The sequence below is a fragment of the Quercus lobata genome, chromosome 1 (assembly GCF_001633185.2).
Source record: "Quercus lobata isolate SW786 chromosome 1, ValleyOak3.0 Primary Assembly, whole genome shotgun sequence".
Taxonomy (NCBI): domain Eukaryota; kingdom Viridiplantae; phylum Streptophyta; class Magnoliopsida; order Fagales; family Fagaceae; genus Quercus; species Quercus lobata.
The window spans coordinates 26,784,378-26,804,964 of record NC_044904.1 but is presented as its reverse complement, the minus strand read 5'-3'; the positions used below and the strand labels follow the sequence as shown (position 1 = coordinate 26,804,964).

The 20,587-nt window shown below is 35.5% G+C and overlaps 2 protein-coding genes and 1 pseudogene across 2 annotated transcripts; 2 read left to right on the top strand and 1 right to left on the bottom strand.

The window, feature by feature from the left end:
- Positions 1-6: 6 nt before the first annotated feature.
- Positions 7-2,181, bottom strand: LOC115985171 (50S ribosomal protein L4, chloroplastic). The gene is made up of 2 exons (XM_031108134.1): positions 1,207-2,181; positions 7-333 (listed from the first exon to the last, which is right to left on the bottom strand). The coding sequence occupies exons 1-2, from the start codon at positions 2,084-2,086 to the stop codon at positions 302-304; spliced, it is 912 nt and encodes a 303-aa protein (XP_030963994.1). The 5' UTR covers positions 2,087-2,181; the 3' UTR covers positions 7-301.
- A 2,874-nt stretch (positions 2,182-5,055) lies between these two features.
- Positions 5,056-12,663, top strand: LOC115951724 (annotated as a pseudogene).
- Positions 12,664-14,728: 2,065 nt separating this feature from the next.
- On the top strand, positions 14,729-20,587 carry LOC115985163 (cathepsin B-like protease 3). Its single transcript, XM_031108130.1, has 11 exons — positions 14,729-14,993; positions 15,725-15,778; positions 16,078-16,158; positions 16,242-16,398; positions 16,506-16,510; positions 16,596-16,670; positions 16,787-16,912; positions 17,031-17,249; positions 19,912-20,025; positions 20,111-20,146; positions 20,226-20,587. Exons 1-11 carry the CDS (start codon positions 14,922-14,924, stop codon positions 20,358-20,360), a joined length of 1,074 nt encoding a protein of 357 aa, XP_030963990.1. The 5' UTR covers positions 14,729-14,921; the 3' UTR covers positions 20,361-20,587.

The window sequence follows — 20,587 nt, the reverse complement described above, 5'->3', positions numbered from 1 at the left end:
AATCCAAACCAGAACAATAGCCCAAGAGAGTACCCGTAGATTATATATCCTACAAAGGGAGGAGAGTTGAGCCAGGAAGCAACATTCTGGAGAAACAACAAGGTACAAGATCCAAATAGACACAATTGTATTAAAGGAATGTGGAAATTAATACAAAAATCATGCACAGAAAATTTACCAAAATCAGCCAGCAATATGATAACTGATAAGATGGCAACTGCAACATAAAGGGCAGAATCCCCCTTCAGGGTTAGCCAGATTGAAATGGTATTGGTCCTAGGTCAATCAAGGAATAAGCGGGTCATGCATTAGTATTTTCATCTGCCTCTGTTCCTGTATGCCAAATTGATAAAATAAATATAATCAGTGGAAGAATAGCATGAATAATAGATCCACTGCCAGTCTCTTATAACTTATAAGAAACAGCAAAGGAAATTCCCAGGTTACATTTCTCATACTCAGCTAGAATGAAGTACCAATCCATGACCGCCATAGAAGCAAACCGGAAAAAATTACCTTGCTAAGACTAACAAATATTAACAAACATGGGTGTAACAGAAAGGCACCACCAAAAAAAAAAAACTTTCTCAGAGGCCTGGCAAGAGTAACACGAAAATGGATGCACATTGCCAAGAGTGAAACTAGATAGACTCTCCAATGAGAATGCCCATTTGTGGCAGTAAAAAGCATAATGGCAATCCTCAACAAAGCATAATTAAGAGTATATAAACTTCAATCATATAACAATATCTGGCATTTGCTCGAGTAGCATAGGTTATTAATCCATAACCACCAACATCGTCCAATACATACAATTCCCTTATTCATGTTATCCAATGGTCATCCACTATGAAGCCATATTTCAAGCCCGAAGCTACAGATATCACTCTCAAACTTAAAATTACACCACATCTTCTTCTTGATAAAAAGAAAAACGGCTTGAATACAATGTTGGTCTTTAAAGTTTAGTCCATGATCGATTTTAGTATATACATGGAGTTTAAAGTGATATGTCTAAACTAAAACCTGATTCGTCATCACTTCATTAGACATATTATGGACTAAAAATGATTACTTTAACTTCTTTGTATCACTGATATGATAAGTGGCACTGATAAGATCATGACTAAAAATCACTAATGAACTAAAGATTAGGAACTACATTGTATTTTCACACCCAAAAAGACAAGTACATAAATGACTAACCTTGTCCTTCTTCTCCTTCTCCTTCTCCTTCTCCTTCATATTCTTCTTCTTCTTCTTCTTCATCATCATCATAGGCACTATTATTAACACCATATCTGGCATTCAAATACTCCACCGCCGCAGGGGTTAACACAAGCTTATCCGCATTCAAAATGTCGAACAAATTCAGAGTCCTCGGCGTCAACATCTTCAGCGTCCCGATATTCCGGCTCGAAAGCCTCACATTATCCGAAACCTCCTCTTCTCCCATCAAAAACAGCGACTTTTCCTTCGGATCAAGCCCCCACCTCTTCATCGCCGCAATAAACTCCTTCGTCTTCGGCTTCCCCTCGAACTTGTTCATGAAATCCTCCACCACAATCGTGTTGATTAAAGCGCTTGCGATCGCGGTCGATATCGCTAACCTCTTCTCCTTCCTGTTGATTTTGATGGTCCAGTCTCTGGGCTTGGGCCCAAATACTACGCCTCCGCCGGGCCTGAGCGGGGTCCGGGTCGAACCGCGGCGGGCCCGGCCCGTCTTTTTTTGTGGGTAGGGCTTTTTGCCGCCGCCTCTGACTTCGGCGCGGGTGAGGGTGGAGGCGGTGCCGCGGCGCTTGTTCTGGAGGTCAGTGATGATGCCTCGGTGAACGACGGCGCGGGCCGTGTCGGGTGGGGCGGCCTTGATTTCGAGTTGGGTCTCGCCGATTTTGTCGCCGGTGAAGGAGAGGACTGGAATGGTGGCGAGCTCAGAGGTGACTGAGAGGGGTTTGGTTTTGGTTTTGAGGTAATTGGGTCTGAAGGTTAAAGAAGAAGAAGAAGAAGAAGAAAGTTTTGGAAGGAAGATGGAGGAGGAGAAGAATGAGAGAGATGAGGGTGGTATTGTGGTTGTGAAGGTTGCCATTTTTACAGAGACAGAGAGTGAGAGTGAGAGTTGAGCTGGGACTGACTGTTATCCACTCGTGACTCGTGACTTGTCTATCTTCCGTTGGGTTTAAGAAGCTTTTCCCTGGAAATGATAAATCAAAGTAAAAATGGAACTCATTAAAAAAAAATATGAAAAATTACATTTTTAAACTCTAAAATTTAATGGTTTAATAATAAATTAAACCTTATGTTTTCAAAGCAATAAATTATATTTTCAATTTATATTTAAATTCTAGATCTAATTTCATTATCTTAAATAGATTAAAATTAAATTAAACTTGTTACTTTTGGAATTATAAAGTTTAATTACACCTTAACTTATAAAGTGTAAAATTTAATTTTTTAAAAATAATTGTAATAATATTTTTTTTGAGAAACTAATAATAATTATTATATTATAGCATAATTTTTTTACTTTTTATTTATTTATTCTAATATTACCATATAACCTTTTTGAAAATCCGTATATATTTTTAGGGAAAACACACAAAACCCTTGTAGAATTCTTTGATATTTTGAGTGTAACAACTAACTCTTTTAATTAAAAAATAATAATAATATTAATTAAACACGAAACAACTAGCGTAGTATTGTATTATGTGTTATAAATTTTTAATTGTGTAAGGCAACTCCTTGGCATTGACTCTTTGTAAAAAATTGTATGAACGCATGTCATGCTACAACCACTATTTATTTTCACAAATGTTTAACAGTTTTGTACATAAAACAGTACATTCAAAATTTCAAAGGGTTTCCTATTTTAACCGGAAAAGTTTAGGACCACCTAATTTTTCATAACTTCTTGCTACAATTGTAGCGTGGTAAAGAAAAAATTGTGAATCCATGTGTAAGTAATAGTTAACCACTCACAATCTGTCACGTCAGAGTTATGACCAAAACATTGTAAAATAATTTATGATCCTAGAACCATTCATTTTAACCACCTCACACATACAAAATTCAAAATTTCATAGGGTTTCGTATTTTAACCACCTCACACACATGAAAGTCATACCACTACTTTGTTCACAGGGTTTACCACACCTCCCTACTTCCATTATTATCATTGTGAGGCTACCATTTATAATATGATTAGTGCAACTTCTTATTCTTCTATCTAATGTGAGATTTTAAAATCAATAAGAAACTCTCCAAAAATTTCCTATCATGAAAGGTTCTTTATCTTTCCATCACTAACAGCGTCTTTATAAGATTATCCTAATTTATTCCCTACCGTGAACAACGACCTAACAACCTCATATGCATCTATCTCATATTTGATAACAATACAATTTTAGCGATTGCAACCACATTCAATTTTAGTTATTGATCTATTGGCTTCTTAAATTTTGGTTGTCTACATAAAGGGGGGCAAGGGCTCACTTGTACAAGTGATAGAATATTTATCAATGCGTAGTGTTGTAGAGAATAACACATAAAGAAACATCTCTCCCTCTTTCTCATCAATTTCATCAAAGCATTTATGATGTGGATATTATGTTTTTTTTTTTTTTTTTTTTTTGGGTGTAAAAACACCATCATTCAAGTCTAAATTCGTGAGAGATTTTTTTATACACTTTTGATCGATAGAGTGTGATCTACATAGTGTCTCAACATTAAAGCCTCAATCATTGCATGCATTCAACCTTTGTTTTAGCATGTTATGTATGCTTCATTTAATTTGATCCAGTCTGGTCCACTCCAGATCCAATTCAATCCTTCTATTTGGGGTGTAAACAATGTAATATTAATCTTATTTTTTAAATGCAAGTAATCTTAATTATACGTAACTCAAATAGTATAAGCCTAATTATTTTAATATTATTCTAGGATTTAGTCTATTAAATAATGTTAGGTTTGTTCTAATTCAAAGATTTTAATAGTAAAAATGTAGCTATTAAGGACTTTTCGTTCTAGATGTAGGATTATAAGGCCAAATCACTTTAAATGTTTGTATTCTCATTATTTTTATTATAATAATTATTATTATTACTATTATTATTGTTGTTTTTTTTAATGGGAATTGTTGTTGCTGTTGTCATATATATTAAGATTGAGACAATGAGTACTCAAAAAAAAAAAAATTTAAATGTGTGTATGTGTGTGTGTGTGTGAGATTGAGACCATGAGGAAATTGATAAAAGTATAAAATCCGTCCCCTTGCCACCCCCAAAGATTTATTAATGGATTAAACCCATTGATATAAAACTCAAAGATTAGAAGTATGGCAATAATATTATATCTAATTTGATTACTTGATTTTATAATTATTTTTTTTTTAATTAAGTCATTAGAATTACATTTATAATAGGTAATGAACTTGTTCACGTTTAAAGGGATTGGAATGCGGAATGGTTTATAGGTGGAGTGGAATCTGTTTGAAGGGAAATGTTAAGAGCAATGACTTATTCAAGCTAAGCACCTTATAAGAAGAAGAAGAACAAGGAATTAGGAAGGGAGCCTAAAAGAGAATTTGAGAAAAAAATGCATCAACTTTCATAATGACCTTTGTTAACTACCACGTTTAACTAACTAACCATTTCTAACAAACTCTTCTTAGTCTTGTCTTGTAGGAGCTCTTGAACTTATAAATTCACATGCTCTTCTGCACATGTATCATGGATGGATGTGTTGTTGGGCTGGATGTTGGGCTTGATGCAGTTTGGGCTCATTACATAATAATACTTTAAAAAAAAAAATTTTAAAAAAAAGTGGTTTTCTTCTTATTTTAGTCACATAAAGAAAGATCAACCAATCGTTGCTCATTTCGCAGTTGACAATTGTCCTTTTTATTATCCATTTATTTCGATTGACAAGAGGGGATAGGCTTGGGGCAATGGCCAATACTACGTTGTTTTTGGCATTTTTTTTTTTTTTTTTGATACTTTTGGTGATCATTTCCGCCTTTAACGCACAGGTACTGACCAACTAATTAACTAACTGTTGATGGCTCGTTTCGAGGAGCCCAGTAGAAAGGAGAAGTCCAGTAGAAAGGAGAAGTCCAGCAACATGGGCAAAAATGAGTTGGTAATTGGATAGAAAAGTCATTAAGCTCAAGCGACAGGAATAATAGATTATAGGGTCATAAAATAAACAAATGGGCCTTGAGAAAGCAAACGGGCCTAAAGGAACCCGGAAAGAGAGAAGTAGCAAATTCATGGGCAGTATGTGATGTAGAAAAGTGAGAATGGGCCACAGAAGGCCCAAAATAATGAAAGTAAAAAAAGTAAGGGGTTGATAGAAAGTCTATGAGCCCTAAAGATGAAGGATAAAGTAATTGGGCTAGGGAACCCCAAAGGAATTAGTAAAAGCTCATCGGAACAAAAGATTAGAAAGGGTCGAGGATGCCCAAGGAAAGTAAATGGGCCAAAGATGCCCAAAAGGAAAATGGGACATAGGAGCCCACAAGCAATGTAACCAAAAAGCCCAAGTGACTATACTAAGTCATTGAGAGAAGAATAAGCAACAAGCCCAAAGAGACCCAGCAGGCTTGGGTCAAATAACACCATAGCAGGAATAACAGAGCAATACGGTAGGAAATGTAAAGATTGCAGAAAAAAGCAAAAGAATGGACTGAAGGAGGAAAAGCCCACAATTAAGCAAAAGTCCAGCCCCTGAAGGGAGCGGGCCCTAAAGAATGAGAAGCCAGAAAATGGCTCACGCCATAAGAAGCCAAGGATGGGCAGTAGAAAATGCAGATAAGCCTCCAGACCACGACGAACGCATGAGCAGCAGGCAGATTTTGAACATACATGAAAGTGAAGCACATGCAAGGCCTAGACATCACCAACCTGTACCTAGCCAATACAGGAGGTGGTGAGGTCATGGGTCAAAGATAAAAGGGCATGGTCTGGTGGTGGAAAGAGAGGAAAACCTATTCTAGGGTTCCTGCTCAGGCTCTTTTGGGGGAAATGTCCTGTTGGGATGACATACCACCCAAAGGAAGCAAGGATGAGCCGAGACCACTAGGTGCATGTCATGAGGGATAGGAAGAGAGAGAGAGCACCCACACCGTAGCAGATAAGAGTGTCATGGCCAGCAAACAAACAAAATAGTCTTCTTTGCCTAGTGGCACAGCCAGTTTAGGTAAGTGGTGATGGCTGAGCGACTGACAAACCAATAAGTGGTCAGCAAGAACACCCAGACCAAACAAAGGTTGTTAAAGGCTAAAATAGTAAAATCTGGTTACAGTAGGCACTATATAAAGGACCCTTACCGTGCACAGCAGGGGGAGGCAGGATCACAATCATGAACACGGTAATATCAACCTTTAGGAGAGAATCGCAACAAATAAGTAAACACTGAGAAAGAAAAGGAAGAGAAAAGAAACAAAGGAAAAACTAGGAAGAATAGAAAACGGGGAGTATAGAATGGTAGACATGCACTAATAGGTTGTCCTCTCTCTCCCTCTAACAGTCCTGCTCTCTGCCAAAAGCAAAAGATTCTTTTGAGCACAAGCCATTCAGGCCCGTTTCCCTCAAAGTGATTAATTTCCACAGCAGGATTTTCCCTAAGAGATTATTCTCATTGAGGAAAAACAGTTTTCCTTTTTGGTCTTGGTACAGTGACATAACTCGACACATCAAATTAATCTTTTTCCTTTCTTTTGCTAACTTGTGCCTTACCCATTTATTTCCACTATTTTCTTTACAAGATGTTCCTTATTATTGTGATTATCATTTAAATTGAGGATTATTTGTTCATTTTATCTAAAGGACAAAAGTACTTTATTTTATTATTATTATCATGTTTGCTTGCTATAACCCATCCAAAGTAGTTCTGCCTGCTATGAACATGTTCTTGGCAAACGAGACATAATTTGTGCACAAATCGGACCAAAGTGAGTTGCAATTGGACTGATCTCAACTCCCTAATCCAGAATAATTAGGTCCAGTACGGCAGGAGATAGCCTAGCCCATCATTACTAAAAGGCCCACCACACTAACTAACTCCCACGTCTCATCTAATATGTATATGTTGTAGAAATTTCTTTATATGACACCAATTTCATTTTATTATTATCTCTGTAACTGTTAATTTTGTTGTCATGTACCCTTTTTAATTGAGTGATTTTATTTATAAAAAGAATGATCCAAGTTAGTTTACTAAACTACACTAAACAATTTACTTTCTGGGAAGTTCCTCTTTATTTATTCTATGGGTTTATTGTTGAAAAACAATATTAATCTGCTTTTGGGATGTGAAGTGTAGACAGTATTTTTATACTAAAATCTATTACTAATATATTGTATACAACTTTCTATATATTGTTTCATCATAATGATAAGACTCTATTCAAGTTCTACTGTTTATTGTTTTTCAGCCTAATTTTGACAAAAACTCGTTAACAAATAGACTAGTATAAGTTTTCTGGTTTTATTTTTATTAAGATGTGATAGATTTGAACATATGGCATCCAACAAGTATAAGATTTTAGTATAAAAATATTGTCATTTTTAATAAGTATCAACAAGGGAAGAAAAGGATTGGGATTTTCGGTTTGCCAAATTATTTTATTTGAAAGGTAAGTGTACCACATGGTTCACCAGGGTATGTAGTAGCGTATGATGTTAACTCTAAGCTCATATATAGAGTTGGAAAATGGGAATATTATGTTGTCTTCATCCAAGTCTATCATCATTAGTTATGCTTTCAAGTGATTTATTGTTTTTCTTTATGTTTAAGTTTTGAAATCACTGTGTGAAAATCTTAGTGCTGTTGATAGCAGGTGGTTGCAGTCAAAATAGTTCCCAATCTCAAACTTAATTCTCATATCCTTCAGGTACTTTACTTACTTGCAGAAAGTCTCTCTGGTAAGTAATGAGAGTTTTATTATCAAATTAATGAAAAAATTTATAACTTCCAACATTCTTGGAATGGATATTTGGAGCTTCCCTTGGGATTTGGGAGTTCTTCGAAATAAAATAGCTGCTAAATTACCATTTTATTTGTAAAAGTATGGTGTTAATAACATTCTTTTTACCTATTTCATTGTGAATTTTAGACATAAGTACTGCTTCAGCACTTTGCTTTGGGTGGAAGTCAAAATGATTTGAGTTTTGGCTTTCACATGGCCATTGTAGGAATCAATCATTAAACAAGTTAACAATGACCCTAATGCTGGATGGGAAGCTGCCATGAATCCTCGATTATCTAATTATACCGTGAGTCTACAAATGGCAGAAACATTTTATGATTACCTTTTTTCCCTTTTACTTGCTTGACACATCAAGTGATGGTTTTGTTATATGCTTTCTATAAGCAAATGCTTCTTCTAATGCACAGGTTGGGCAATTTAAGCACCTTCTTGGAGTCAAACCAACACCTTGAAAGGATTTGATGAGTATCCCTCTTATAACTCATCCAAAATCATTTAAGTTGCCAAGTGGTTTTGATGCAAGAACTGCTTGGCCAGAGTGTAGCACAATTGGAAGAATTCTAGGTTAGTTGCTTGGTTTATACTTTGTCATCAAAAGATACTTTCAGAATTCCTGATGGTAAGATTTTTTATGTGTTAAATGCTGGCCCAATTTCACTACTGGAGACCAGGTAATTCTATATCTATACCTTGCATTATCTCCTCATAGAGAAGAATTCTAAAAATTCTTAAAACTTCTTGGTTTTGATGATTCAGGGTCACTGTGGTTCTTGTTGGGCGTTTGGTGCTGTGGAATCACTATCAGATCGTTTTTGAATCTATTTTGGCATGGTAACTGAATTGTCATTTATGAAAAGGATTGAATTATCTTGCCCAATATAAATGCATATCTCAATATATTTTTTTTTATTGGGGGGCGTTTTATTCCCTATTTGGTTTATTGCAGAACATATCTGTGTCTGTAAATGATCTTGTAGCATGTTGTGGCTTTATGTGTGGTGCTAATTGTGATGAGGGGCATTCAATTTATGCATGGCAATACTTGGTCCACCATGGTGTTGTCACTGAAGAGGTAACAAGTTTTTTCTTTTGCCTGTTACTATGATTCTGTAGGATCTCTCTCTCTCTCTCTCAATTTTGCTGGATCAATTTTCTCTGTTACATTGGTGTTGTGTGTGTGTGTGTGTGTTTTTTATTTTATTTATTATTTTTTTTTTTTGTATCCTTAAAATGAACTCATTTTTCTTCTGGCAGTGTGACCCATACTTCGATGATACTGGCTGTTCCCACCCTGGATGTGAGCCTGCATATCCTACTCCCAAGTGCGCTAAAAAGTGTGTAAATAAGAACTAGCTTTGGAAGGAGTCTAAGCACTATGCTGTTAGTGCATATAGAATCAGTTCTGATCCATACAGTATTATGGCAGAAATTTACAAGCACGGACCAGTTTAGATCTCCTTCACTGTTTATGAGGTAAACTAAAGTTTCTTGGCTTCTTGCTTTATGCTTTTATAATTAAATTTGCTGAACTTCTTTCGACATAAGTCTTAATTGTTAGTTGTTTCTCTTCTTCTTTTTAATATGATAATAAGATAAATTTATCTTTAGTTTTGTTGATAAGAATAACAAAAGAATTTTATTAGACAAACAATATGCAAGTGTATCAAGACATAGCTACAAAGAGTCATATCAAAGCTTATGGAGTTTAAGAGAAAACAATGGCCCAGTTGCCAGAACTACTCTAGTATTACCAATTCATATGGGCCTGGATTTCCATCTCATTCCATATATGGTTTATGCCAGCTGACCATGCCACTTTCATGTGCACCATAGTGAACTCCTTCTATACAGAATATTTTTATCCTAAGCAGACTTCACATTCCAATCACCCACACCTCTGGAATAAGGGCTCTTTCTCACAACACTGACTAAAACAAAGTTTGAGAAAGTACATTCAAAGATCACCTGATCTCTACCGTATCTCCCCCGCAAATGCATTGCATGTTGTTATGTCCGCCAAATCTGTCTGGCCACATTAAATATTACTAGTTTGATGGGCCTGTTGGGTTCAGCTGGTAGTACCGCCAGAATCTGGATTGTCCCCATCTTAAAGGCAGGATGAGTGGTGCATTGTGGAGTGTTAGTAAAGAAAGCAAGCGTAGCTGGAGCTCGGGCATTGTAATATTTGTAAATGCATTTATTACAAACTCTTTCATGCACCATGAAGCTAGATTGTTCAAAAAGTTGAGCGAATGTTCCACAATCCCCTTCTAACACTATTGCCCCTGACCAACATGAAAAGACATAGTGCATATAATTATATATCCTAGAGTTAACACCTGTACTGCTACTCATAGCAGAAACGAATTTGAATTTCAGCCAAGCTTGTAAACTAACATGAGTAAGATAATATATCAATCACACACATGCACAACATAAGAATTTTTATTTTTTATTTTTAATGTGGAAAACCCAAACCCAAAAAAATAAATAAAAACCACAGTTCCTAGTCGGCTAGTCCACACAAAGAGATGCACTATAAATTCCAACTCAAATCCCATGAGTCCCCAATTGTTTCACCAGCTATCCACGTCCTCCCTAAATATCCAGACCCTCTATAAATCCTCACACAAAACAAGCTAAACCTGAGCTCTGTCTACAAAATGTTACAGATGAAAGATTGAAACTACCAATCATTCACGGATCAGAGGTTGAAAGTTTCTCTAGAAACTGCACAATATAGAACCTATAATGTTATCAAACTCACATGGTCACATTAAAGTGTTTAGGATGTGGGTTTGGACCTCTCAAAGGTTTTCTTGCTCAAAGAATCATGAAGAATACAAATAACTAGCAAGGACACAAAGAATTCTCACAAAACATAGACATTGAATCTAAAGATAACTCTAAAAGAAATAGATTGCTCACAAAGGAATTATAGGCTTTTGAAGAACTGAGCACTCTTGCTTTTTTGTGCAAAAGGGTGCTTAGATAGAAGCTAAAACGTGTGGCACAAGCTCCTAGAAAAAACAATGATTTGTCATTCTAATAGACCAGTTTTGCAAAATGAGCCTTCTCGATCAGTCAATTGAAGAAGTCATTCAATTGACTGAGTTTTCAAAGGCAGTCAAGCCCGTAAAGTTGGCTCACTTGAACTACAAGGAAGATTGTAGGAACGACTAGAAAGAGTTTCTCTCATAAGAAGGTTGTCATAATTTATTTGAACAACCAAGGTGAAAACTCAATTTCAATTGTTTTGCAAAATGTAAAGGTTAGGGCTTTCAATAACTTGTTTTATGAAAAATGTAGGACCAAAAATAGAGAATAAACCCTAAGGTGTGGTTTTTAGTAACTAGATCACTTACCATTTGATGTAGCTTTGAGTGACACCTTAAACTAATAATCAAAAAGGATTTCAAACCATTGCCACTTTGTAGAGGATGCCACCTCGATTGTCAATTGAACTTGGAAAAAAAAAATTTTAATTCTTTCCCACCTTTTCTTCTATCTATTCTTCTAAGCATTGCTGATGGCCTTGCTGCAGGCATGGGCTATAACATGTCACCATACCACTTACCTTTTCAAGGTTAGCTCCTCTTATCTTATTTTGTGAGCTCCCCTTAAACTAAAATCGAAGAAGGATTTCAAAATCTGGGAGCTCATGCATTTCATTATCTGCTTGGACTGTCTCGAACATAATGATTTAAGGCTGTTCTATCCACAACCCTTGTTCTTTGAACGTTTTGCATTTTACTACGAATCGAAAAACATATTTTGTTATTTTTGAGTTAAGTAATATACTAATTATTTGATCATTATAGTTCATTCAAAAAAATGAGCATCAGAATATCTAGTCATAGCCTTTATTCTTTCAGCATTCTACATTTTTACAACCACTTGCAAGGAAATGTCCTTTTTTTTAGTGGTTAGAGATGAACTTATCTGATCATTGTAGGTTTCGTCAACCATTTTACAGGATTTTGCTCACTACAAATCTGGAGTTTACAAACACGTTGCTGGTGATTTAATGGGAGATCATGCTGTAAAGTTAATTGGGTGGGGAACTAGTGATTCTGGGGAGGACTATTAGGTATACTGATATTTCCTAGTTACCACCTTCAAATTTTATAATTACAAAGATTTGGGAAGATCATATGCTATTTTTCTCTGCTGCAGCTTCTTGCGAATCAGTGAAATAGAGGCTGGGGTGATGTATGTTTCCACCAAATTGTTCTCCACTTTGAAATTGTGCCTTCTCAAATTCTCACTTAGTAATTGATTTTGATGGCAGGATGGTTACTTCATGATCAGAAGAGGGATAAACGAGTGTGGTATCAAAGACAATGTGCTTGCAGGTTTGCCTTCAACCAAAAATCTTGTAAGAGAGTTTGCAATTGTGGATGCTGTTGCAGATGTGTCAGTTTGAGCTGGAAGTGGTAAAATATGGATAACTATGCCATCCAGGCATCAAATGTTACCAACTGAATGCTAATTGTGTGTGAGTACCAATGAGACTAATTGATTCTGTACAAATAATCTTGTTGAGACTGGAGCATTGGATCTATATGTACAGAAGAATAAGGTCCTATTGATGCAATCATGATATTTGCAAAAGCAAGGAATCGTTTTGTGTCCTAGGTTGGGATTGCTTATGCGTTTCAACGTTGGGACACCATTATTCAAGTTCAACTTTTGAGATATTATAAGATCTTGCCAGCAGTGTAAGTGTATAACACTACTACGGGGTATCATTAGAAGAGAAATTAAAGAAACCAACTTCTATCAATGTAGTAAATTTGGGAGGATTGTGGGATTGTATGACATTGACAAAGTGATTGTTTAGGGATTAGGATTCGGTGCAATATCCCATTACTTCATTCCCCTCTCACAAAAAGTTTTTACCACTCTTATTTTTTAACTTTTTCTCACTATTTTTATTCAATGTTAAGATTGAAAGTTGCTTTCTTTTCAACTCTCAATATTAGCCATTAAAAGCTATTGCATCAGATGCAATATCACCTGATCTCAATCCAATGTTTAGGATTTTTTTTCTTCAAGTTTTGTTTTTTTTAAATAATTTTTTTTTTTCAGTTAAATTACATATTATACCTTCTAATTTTGTCTAAAATTCAATGTAATCATTTAACTTTAATTTCCATTCACTTTAATTTTCCAACTTTTAACTTTACTTAATTTAGTCTTTTCATCCACATTCGTGAGGGAATTGCCATTACTAAGTATCTTAAAACAATGTCATTTTTCTTTTCAATAAAATTTTTAAATAAAAATAAAAAAGATAATAAAAAATACCATTTAAAAAAATTAAAAATAGTTTTTTTTTTTTAAAGCTCTTCTCCTCTAATTAATATATATAGTAAATTTCTTAAGGTTTAGTGCTCTATGGATTGGACTGAGGCTTTGCCTTCTTGAACTCCATACTCAATATTTCTATAAATAAAATAAAATAAAATAATCCAAAATTTCAACCGCCAACAACAAAAGGGAAAAAGTTGTTACATACGTGTGAATCCACACATTGCTCAAAATCCATTGAACTAATTGTCGGGGACGTTTTTGACGGGCCAAAAATACAAGAACAACCCAAATCTCCCTTTGGGTTCTTTAGAAATGATTATTTGTGGAGAGTCAAGCCCAAAATTCACAATGTATAGCAAATAAAGGCTAATGGTGCTTTAACAAGAGAGAAATCAAAATGTCAATAACAAAAATGCAGAGAAATGCATAAAAACATAACAAGTCCGAAATTTCGACCCACAGTCAACGAGAAGAGGAAATTAAGAGAGATTGTGAGGACAAGAGGGAAAATTCTCCTGTACCCTTATTTCCACCCTCAAGCTTTATAATTGTGAGAATGTTTCCTGACTAAGTGAGCTTTTACTCTCAAGTTTCAGCTATATGGGAAAAACACGATTGGCCTGTTTTGAAATTTTATATTGAGTTTTGGGTGCTCTTAGTGACTGGTTTTTGGTCAATAGAAAAGATTTTGAACCCCAAGGTGTTAAGCAAATAGTAATTTTTAGGTTTGCTTTTGTTTGGATAAAAGGAAGGCTTACTTTTATCATCATTAAGGGAAAGGTTTGACTAAACCCCCATTAGCTCCCCCTTTTTAGTTGTTTCATATCATTGGGAGGTTCACCTAAGTGAAGGCTAGTAGCTGGAGTTGGCCAATGAGAGCCAACTATGTTTAAAAGCAAAAATAAGTTAAGGCAAAAACTTTGGGCCACAGTTAGCCAGAGAATAGAAGCTCTTTTAAGGTGAAAATTTCGGGTACAAAACCTCCTCTATGAGCTTAAGGTGCTACTAGTGTCCCTTACCCACTTAGTAACGCATATAGGCTAAGCTCATGCAAAAGGTCCGAAAGAAACTAACACATTCTCTCCAAACCACACTTACTCAATTTCTCCAACATGTTGCATGGGCTTAGATCGTGCTTAAAAGAATATAATACATGAATTGAGCCCAAAAGTGTCACGAAAATGAGTATCAATACTTACTAATCATTTACAAACTCTTCTTAGTTTAATCTTTGTCTTGTATTAGCTCTACCAAGACTCATAAAGCTCAATTACAAACAACAGTGATGTTTATGGTCCATTTAAAATTATCCGAAAAATCTTAGTACGTGCTCTTGATCCTTATTGACACACGTGAATGGTATTGTTGTTGGGCTGGCTGTTGGGCTAGGATAGGATAACATAAGATGAAGTATGAGCTCATTACATAATAGTCAGTCGAAATGTCGATTTCCTTCTTCTTTAGTCACACGCATCAAATATCGATAATAGGAGACGCAACCAATAGTTGATCATTTCGAAATTAGCACGCCACCCAACAACCTTTCCCTTATCTTGTTCCTTCTTCAAAGTTAAAAAGTTCATTCTCGATCAACACGAGGGAGAAGAGGCTGGGGACAATGGCCAATACTCCGTTTTATTTTGTATCTCTTTTGTTACTTTTGGGTGCCATTTCAGCCTTTCACCAACAGGTATTAACTAAACTAACTACCTACTTCATATATGTTTCATATGACACCAATTTCACTTTTATTGTTATCTCTGTTTGTAACTGTTAGTTTTATTGTAATAACAACCTTAAATTCAGCTAGATGTTATACCCTTTTTGATTCAGTGATTTATTTTAAAAAAGAATGATCCAAAGTTCCTATTCATGACCTCTTACTATTACTAAACTAAACAATTTACTCTCTGGGATTTTTTTTTTTTTTTTTAATGGGTATATTGTTGTGAACAATATTGATCTGCTATTGGGATGAGAAGTGTATAAATATTTTATACAAAATAATGATAATACTGTATTCAAGTTCTAATTTTTATAGTTTTAGCCTGATTTTGACAAAAAACTTGCTGTATAAGTTTTTTTTTTGATAGATATGATAGATTTGACCCTATGGCATCTGACAAGTATAAGATTTCAGTATTCAAAATAGTCGTCTCTTAAGGAAGAAAAAGATCGGAATTTTTGGTTTGCCAAATTTTTTAATTTGTAAACAAAGTGTACCACATCGTTCACCAGGTTCTAGTTTATTATGTTAACTCTTAACTTTGAGCTCATATATAGAGTTGGACAATGGGAACCTTATGTTGTCTTCATCCAAGTCTATCATCATTAGTTCTACTTTCAAGTGAATTTTTTGTTTCTCTTAATGTTTTAAGGTTTGAAATCTCTATGTGAACATCTTATCGTTGTTGTCTGCAGGTAGTTGCAGTCAAACCAGTTCCCAGTCTCAAACTTAACTCTCATATCCTTCAGGTACTTTCCTTACTTGTTGAAAGACTCTCTCTCTGGTAAGTAATGAGAATTTTATTACCAAATTAATGGAAACTTTTATAACTTCCAATATCCTTGGAATGGATATTCGGAGCTTCCTTTGGGAGCTCTTCAAAATAAAATAACTTTCATATTACCATTTTACTTGTGAAGGTATGGTGTAAATAACATTCTTTTTACCTATTTCATTGTGAATTTTTTTACATAAGTACTGCTTCAGCACTTTGCTTTGGGTGGAAGTCAAAATTATTTAAGTTTTGGCTCTCACATGGCCATTGCAGGAGTCAATCACTAAACAGGTAAACGATGACCCTAATGCTGGTTGGGAAGCTACCATGAATCCTCGATTTGCTAATTATACCGTGAGTATTCAATTGGCAGTAACATCTTATGATTACTTCTTACCCCATTTACATGCTTGACAAGTGCTTCTTATTATGCACAGGTTGGGCAATTTAAGCACATTCTTGGAGTCAAACCAACACCTCAAAAGGATTTGGAGAGTATCCCTCTTATAACTCATCCAAAATTATCTAAGTTGCCAACTAGTTTTGATGCAAGAACTGCTTGGCCACAGTGTAGCACAATTGGAAGAATTCTAGGTAAGTTGCTTGATTGGTTTATATTTTGTCATTAAAAGATTCTTTCAGAAGTCCTAATGGTTAGCTTGTTTATATGTCAAATGCTGGACCCAATTTCACTATTGAAGATCAGGTAATTCTACTTCTATACCTCGTATTATCTCCTGATAGAGAAGAGTTATAAAAACTCTCAAAACTTCTTGGTTTTGATGTTTCAGGGTCACTGTGGTTCTTGTTGGGCGTTTGGTGCTGTTGAAGCACTATCAGATCGTTTTTGCATCCATTTTGGCATGGTAACTGAATTGTTATATAGGAAACAGATTGCATTGTCTTGAACAATATTAATGCATATCCTTTTTTTTTTTTTTTTTGGTTGGGGGCATTTTATTCCCTATATGATTTATTGCAGAACATATCTCTCTCTGCTAACGATCTCGTAGCATGCTGTGGCTTTATGTGTGGCTCTGGTTGTGATGGGGGGTATCCAATTTATGCATGGCGATACTTTGTCCACCATGGTGTTGTCACTGAAGAGGTAACAACTCTCTCTCTCTCTCTCAATTTTGCGTGATCAAGTTGCTCTGTAACATTGGTGTTGCATTTTTCTTTTTTTGGGTGGTGTATGCTTAATGAACTCTTTTTTCATTTGGCAGTGTGACCCATACTTTGATGATATTGGCTGTTCCCACCCTGGTTGTGAGCCTGCATATCCTACTCCCAAGTGCGTTAGGAAGTGTGTAAACAAGAACCAGCTATGGAGGAATTCAAAGCACTATGGTGTTAGTGCATATAGAATCAGTTCTGATCCAGACAGTATCATGGCAGAAATTTATAAGAATGGACCAGTTGAGGTCGCCTTCACCGTTTATGAGGTAAACGAAAGTTTCTTGGCTTCTTGATTTATGCTTTTATAATTGAATTTGCTGAATTTCCTTCGACATTATTTATTAATATCATTAGTTCTTTTTCTTCTTCTTTTTAATATTTTTTTTGATAAGTAATGGAATTTTTATTGCTATAAAACAATAGTCACCCAAGTATACAGCTGGGGACTATATTAATAAGGGAAATTTTCTTTTTCTTTTTTCTTCATATAATAACAAGAAAATTTAATTAGACAAAAAATTGTTATGCAAGTGGATCAAGACATAGATACAACAGTCATATCAAAGCTGATGGAGTTTAAGAGTAAACAATCCATCCAGTGGCCAGAACTATACTAGTATTACCAATTTCTGTGGGGCCTGGATTTCTCTGTTATTCCATATTTAATTTATGCTGGCTGACCATGCCACTTTCATATGCACCAAAGCGAACTCCTATTCAGAATACTTCTATCCTAAGCAGACTCCACATTCCAATCACCCACACCTCTGGAATAAGGGCTCTTTCCCACAATGACCAAATTTTGAGAAAGTACATTCAAAGATCACTTGATCTCTACCGTATTTCCCTTGTAGATGCATTGCATGTTATGTCCACCTAAGCTGCCTGGCCTCTTTCATCAGTTTGGTTGGCATCTTCAAATATGACTTGTTGAAGGGAGATCCAGCAGAACCCCGGTTTTATTTTGCAATTTTTGGTCCTTGATTATTTTTGATTTAGTTGGTCTTTACTCTCATCAGTCAACTGTGGGATGCAATCTGCCCGCCATTGGATTTCACTAATGTGATGGGACCATAGGGTTCAGGTGGCAAAGCCACCAGAATCTTGATTGTCCCCATCTAAAGGCAGGATGAGTGGTACATTGTGGAGTGTTAGTAAAGAAAGCAAGCATAGCTGGAGCTTGGTTTGTAATTTCTAGGTTTTAACTCTGGCTTGTTCAAACAGTTGAGTAAATGATCCACAGTCTCCTAAGACCTTCTAGCACTATTTCCCTTGATAAACATGAAAAGGTGTGGTGCGTGTAAACATATATCCCTAGAGTTAACACCTATGCTGTTACTCATAGTGGAAATGAATTTAGAGTTCAACCAAGCTTGTAAATTAACATAACAAGATAATTAATCAATCACACACAGATGCTTGGCATAAGATTTTTAATGTGGAAAACCCAACCCGAAAAAGGCCACAGAACCTAGTCTGCACAAAGAGATAATGACGCAGGATAACCAGACTCCTGCATCCGATAAACTATAAACAAAGATTACATTTAGTTACCAACAATGAGTTTCCAACTCAAATCCATGAGTCCCCAATTGTCAAACTGACTATCCACGTCCTCCTTGAATATCCAGGCCCTCTGTAAATCTTCATGCAATACAAGCTAAAACCTGAGCTTTTTCTTCAACATGTGTATTCTTCAATACCAACCTTTTATAGATGAAAGATTGAAACTACCAATACCAATCTTTCCCAGGCCAAAGGTTGAAAATTTCTCTGGAAAGCACACAATATAAAGTCCATAGTGTTATCAAACTCACTGTAACAAAGTGTTTAAGGATGCAGTTTGGACCTCTCAGAGGTTTTCTTCTTTTTTTTTTTTTTTAATCATGAAAAATACAAAGAAATGGAGAGAACACAAAGAATTCTCACAAAACATAGACTTTGAATCAAAAGATAACTCAAAAAAGAGAGATTGCTCCCAAAGGAATTTTTGGCTTTTGAAGAACTGATCACTCTTGTTTTTTCTAGCGGAAGGGTCCTTATATAGAGGGAAAATTTTGTTGCTCAAGCACCTAGAGAAAACAAGGATTCCTAATTCTAATAGACAAAATTTGCAAAAAGAGCCTTCTTGATCAATCGCTTGAAGAGGTCATTCAATTGTCCGAGATTTCAAAGGCTGTCAAGCCCATAAAGTTGCCTCATTTGATCTACAAGGAAGATTTTTTGAATGACTAGAATGTGTTTTCTCTTATAAGGTCATTAGAATTTATTCGAGCAACCAATGCAAAACTCAATTTTAATTGTTTTGCAAAATGTAAAGGTTAGGGCTTTTGAAAACTTGTTTTATGAAAAATGTGGGACTATAAACAAAGAATAAACCCTAAGATGTGGTTTTTGATGATCACTTACCATTTGAAGTAGCTTTGATTGACACCTTAAACTAAAAATGAAAAAGGATTTCAGACCCTTGCCACTTTGTAGAGGATGCCAACTGGGTCGTCAATTCCTTTTCTTCTATCTATTCTTCAGAGCATTGCAGATGGCCTTGTTGCGGACATGAGCTATAACATGTCACTGTACACTTACCTTTCTAACTTTAAGGTTAGCTTGTGAGCTCCCCTTAAACTAAAAACGAAGAAGGATTTCAAACCCTTGGCGCTCATGCATTGCATTATCCAAATGATTGAAAAAATGACATTTTGTTATTATCAAGTTAAATAATATACTCACTTGGTCATTATAGTTCTTTCAACAAAATAAGTATCAAATTAATTTATTCATAGCCTTTATTCTTTTGTCATTTTACATTTTTACAACCATTTTCAAGGAAATGACTTCTTCTTCTTCTTCTTAGGTTTTGTTCCCTTTCTTTTTTCTGTTAGATATGAACTTATCTGATCATTGTAGTTTCTGTTAACCATTTTACAGGATTTTGCTCACTACAAATCTGGGGTTTACAAACACGTTACTGGTGATGTAATGGGCGGTCATGCTGTAAAGCTAATTGGGTGGGGGACAAGTGATTCTGGGGAGGACTATTGGGTATGTTGATATTTTCTTGTTATTGCCTTAAAATTTTATAGTTACAAGATTTGGGAAGATAATATGCCGTTTTTCTCTGTTGCAGCTTCTTGCGAATCAGTGGAATAGAGGCTGGGGTGATGTATGTTTCCACCAAATTGTTCTCCACTTTAAAATTGTACCTTCCCAAATTCTAATTTAGTACTTGATTTTGATGACAGGATGGTTACTTCATGATCAGAAGAGGGACAAATGAGTGTGGTATTGAAGACGATGTGGTTGCAGGGTTGCCTTCAACCAAAAATCTTGTAAGAGAGGTTGCAATTGCTGATACTGCTGCAGATGCGTCGGTTTGACTGTAAATTATTCATCACATAAGGAGTTTTATTTATGACTTTTGTGACTGGAAGTGGTAAAATATAGGTAACTATGCCATCAAGGCATGGAATGGTACCAACCAAATGTTGGTTGTGTCGTGTGTGAGTACCGATGAGACTATAATTGATTCTGTACAATAACTCTTATTGAGATTGGGGTATTGGATCCATCTATACAAAAGAATAAGGTCCTATTGATGCAATCA